Source organism: Drosophila guanche, unplaced genomic scaffold (genome assembly GCF_900245975.1).
Source record: "Drosophila guanche unplaced genomic scaffold, DGUA_6, whole genome shotgun sequence".
NCBI lineage: Eukaryota > Metazoa > Arthropoda > Insecta > Diptera > Drosophilidae > Drosophila > Drosophila guanche.
Genome location: NW_022995762.1, coordinates 189,240 through 191,950, shown reverse-complemented (window position 1 = coordinate 191,950; position 2,711 = coordinate 189,240). Strand labels below are relative to the sequence as shown.

At 42.0% G+C, this 2,711-nt stretch overlaps 1 protein-coding gene across 2 annotated transcripts; it reads left to right on the top strand.

The window, feature by feature from the left end:
* The first annotated feature begins 676 nt into the window (after positions 1 to 676).
* LOC117590901 (enhanced filamentous growth protein-like) lies at positions 677 to 2,374 on the top strand. 2 transcript variants are annotated; one of them, XM_034283933.1, is made up of 2 exons: positions 677 to 708; positions 2,036 to 2,374. In XM_034283933.1, the coding sequence occupies exons 1-2, from the start codon at positions 697 to 699 to the stop codon at positions 2,372 to 2,374; spliced, it is 351 nt and encodes a 116-aa protein (XP_034139824.1). In that variant the 5' UTR covers positions 677 to 696. The 2 variants fall into 2 exon arrangements, with proteins under 2 accessions (XP_034139824.1, XP_034139825.1); XM_034283934.1 differs by lacking the exon at positions 677 to 708 and adding an exon at positions 1,938 to 1,978.
* Positions 2,375 to 2,711: the final 337 nt, after the last annotated feature.

The following is a 2,711-nucleotide window of genomic DNA, read 5'->3' as shown; positions in this document are numbered from 1 at the left end:
TCTATCTCTGATCTCTGAGCCCCTCTGAATCTATTGGTGGAATTTCGCTTTTGCTTTGGCTCTTGTGTCAAGCGATTGACAACACTTTTGAAATACTGTCGGAGCTCACACAGAAAAAGTGTATCTTTGATAATAACTACGACATGTAATTAACTTACTACAACTTATTTCTCCACACCAATTATAATTCATTTGCGTACTTCCTCAAGGAAGAGCTGAGTCTGTTACAAAATTTACTACATACATGGGGGTTGAGACTGGAAAAGTTCAGGCCTTAACACACTTAGTGTGTTAAAAAACAAAACAACAACTGTTTTAAATACAGATTGAAAAACTATGAAATCCGTATTTATGTGTGGAGCAGGCACGCACCTGCTGCATGTTCAGCGACGTCAACTATAAAACAAAATCAATACAAAAGACTCAACAAAAACAAGAAAAAACTATCTTAAATAAAAGAGAAACGTATTTCTGTCAGTATGGCTGGTCAGTGATCTGCTTAGGAGGGAAGCCCAAAAAACGTCTGGACAGGTGTCTGGGGGCCTTGGGGACAGGTTTACTTCAAACGCGCGCGCGCGCAAAGAACCCAAGAAAGTTAGTCTTGAAACGTATAAATAGAGAACGATTTAAACAGACGCGATTCAGTACTAACGATAGTTTCCAAACGTCTGTAACAAGAAAAGCTCCTAAAACACAATGAAATTTCTGGTTGGTTTCGACTCTTTGACTCTCATGATTACGTTTGATTTTAATACTCGCTACCGCTAGGTGATCGTTTTTGTGGCTCTGTTCGCTTTGGCCAACTGCCTGCCTCAATTTGGTGGATTCGGCGGAGGCTTTGGCGGTGAACAGCAGCAGCAACAGCAACAGCAGAATGTTGGCTTTGGCGGTGGCTTCGGCGGAGTATTCGGTGGCGAGCAGCAGCAACAGCAGCAGCAGGAGAGTTCAGCCTTCGGCGGAGGATTCGGTGGCGGTTTTGGGGGACAGCAGCAGCAGCAACAGGAGCAGCAGGAAGGTGGCTTTGACGGCTTCGGTGGAGGATTCGGTGGTGAGCAGCAGCAACAACAGCAGCAGCAGGAATCAATCTTCTAAGTATTTATACAAAAAATTAAGCTAACTGAGCGTCCGGAAGTGGTTATGTCATTGAAAGTCCCTCTGAGAGATACTTGTTTATCCACCCAAACGTTTTAAGACTACAAAATAAAATAAATAAAAATCAAACAACATTGCTAATGCGTCTGGCCAATGACTCATGATTTCTTTTATGCGAGTGTTCATAAATTAACATTTAATTTGATTAGCACAGAGATAGCAGAGCGAGATTCCAACATTAGAGACAGAAAGCCCGAGAGAGGAACTACGAAAACAACCTGTTTTTATACCCGGTACTCGCAAAGTAAATAGGGTTATTGTATTTTTGAACAAAAGTGGATTTAACGCACAGAAGAAAACGTTTTAGACCCCATAAAGTATAAAAGTATCTTGAGAAGCATCAATAGCCGAGTCTATATCTGTCTGTCTGTCCGTCCGTCTATCCGAATTGCTTGTTGGCTAGATCTCAGAGACTATAAAAGCTAGAGCCACCAAATGTTGCCTCCAGACTGCCCCTTCCAGCAGCTTTACTTATTGTGTTCTCAGTCTCTCATTCTCCTTTGTGAGGTGTGTGGGAGAATTCATGTAGATGAAGGTGACAGATGTAAATAAAATTTAAAATTCGGAAAAGAAACACTAAGGTACAGATATACGGACTGAGTACCGGGTATAAAAGTTGTGACGCTTACGAAGCGTACCACACGTCCCTCCTCGTTATCTATCAATTCGAGGAATCCCCTTAGCACTAGACTGATCCATGACCAGTTTTGACTGTCAAAAATAACGTAGAAAAATGTGAGATAAATGCATAAAGCGAAGCAGTTTATGGAAGTTTTTAGAGCATAGCAGATCGCCAGCGGGAAATCAAATTATAATGCAATTTGTGGCAAGTTCAGTCAACATTTATGCCAAGAAAAAATTTCTAATCTAATGTACCCTTTAGGTGATTGTATTTGTGGCTTTGTTCGCCTTGTCAACGGCTCAGTTTGGTGGACCCTTTGGTGGCATCATAAGGGAATTTGAGCGAGTGGAACAACAGCAACAACAGGGCGGCTTTGGTAACGGCCTACCACAGCAACAGCAACAGCAACAAAAACAAAGCGGCTTTGGTGGCGGCCAGCAGAATCAGGAGCAACAGCAGGAGCAAGGTGTCATTCTGAGAGGTCCCTTTGGCGGTGGCATTGAATTCTTTCAGGGACAACAGCATGAGCAAGAACAGAATGGCGGAGGAGGAGGTCAACAGCAGCAACAGCAGGAGAATCTATTCGATCTGTTTGGTTGAGCTTTTATTTAGCAAAATTTCAATCACCACAACTAGTCATAGCTAGACGCTTTGCACGCGTCACAACTTCACGCTTCACGAAGCATAGTGTGTAGTGAGAGAATGTTCAAAAAATAAATAAAAACTGCTCGACGGGGCGGGGGTAGCGAATACAAATTGATATCTTCATTCTAGCAATAATAATGATCCAACGCAACCCGAATTCGGTATTTGATATGATAGATATGGCCCTTCCATATGGAATTGCGTTTTTATATCCGGTACTCGTAGAGTAAATAGTGTATATTGTATTTGTGCACAAATTTTCGACCCCATAAAATTCTTTATCAACATCAAT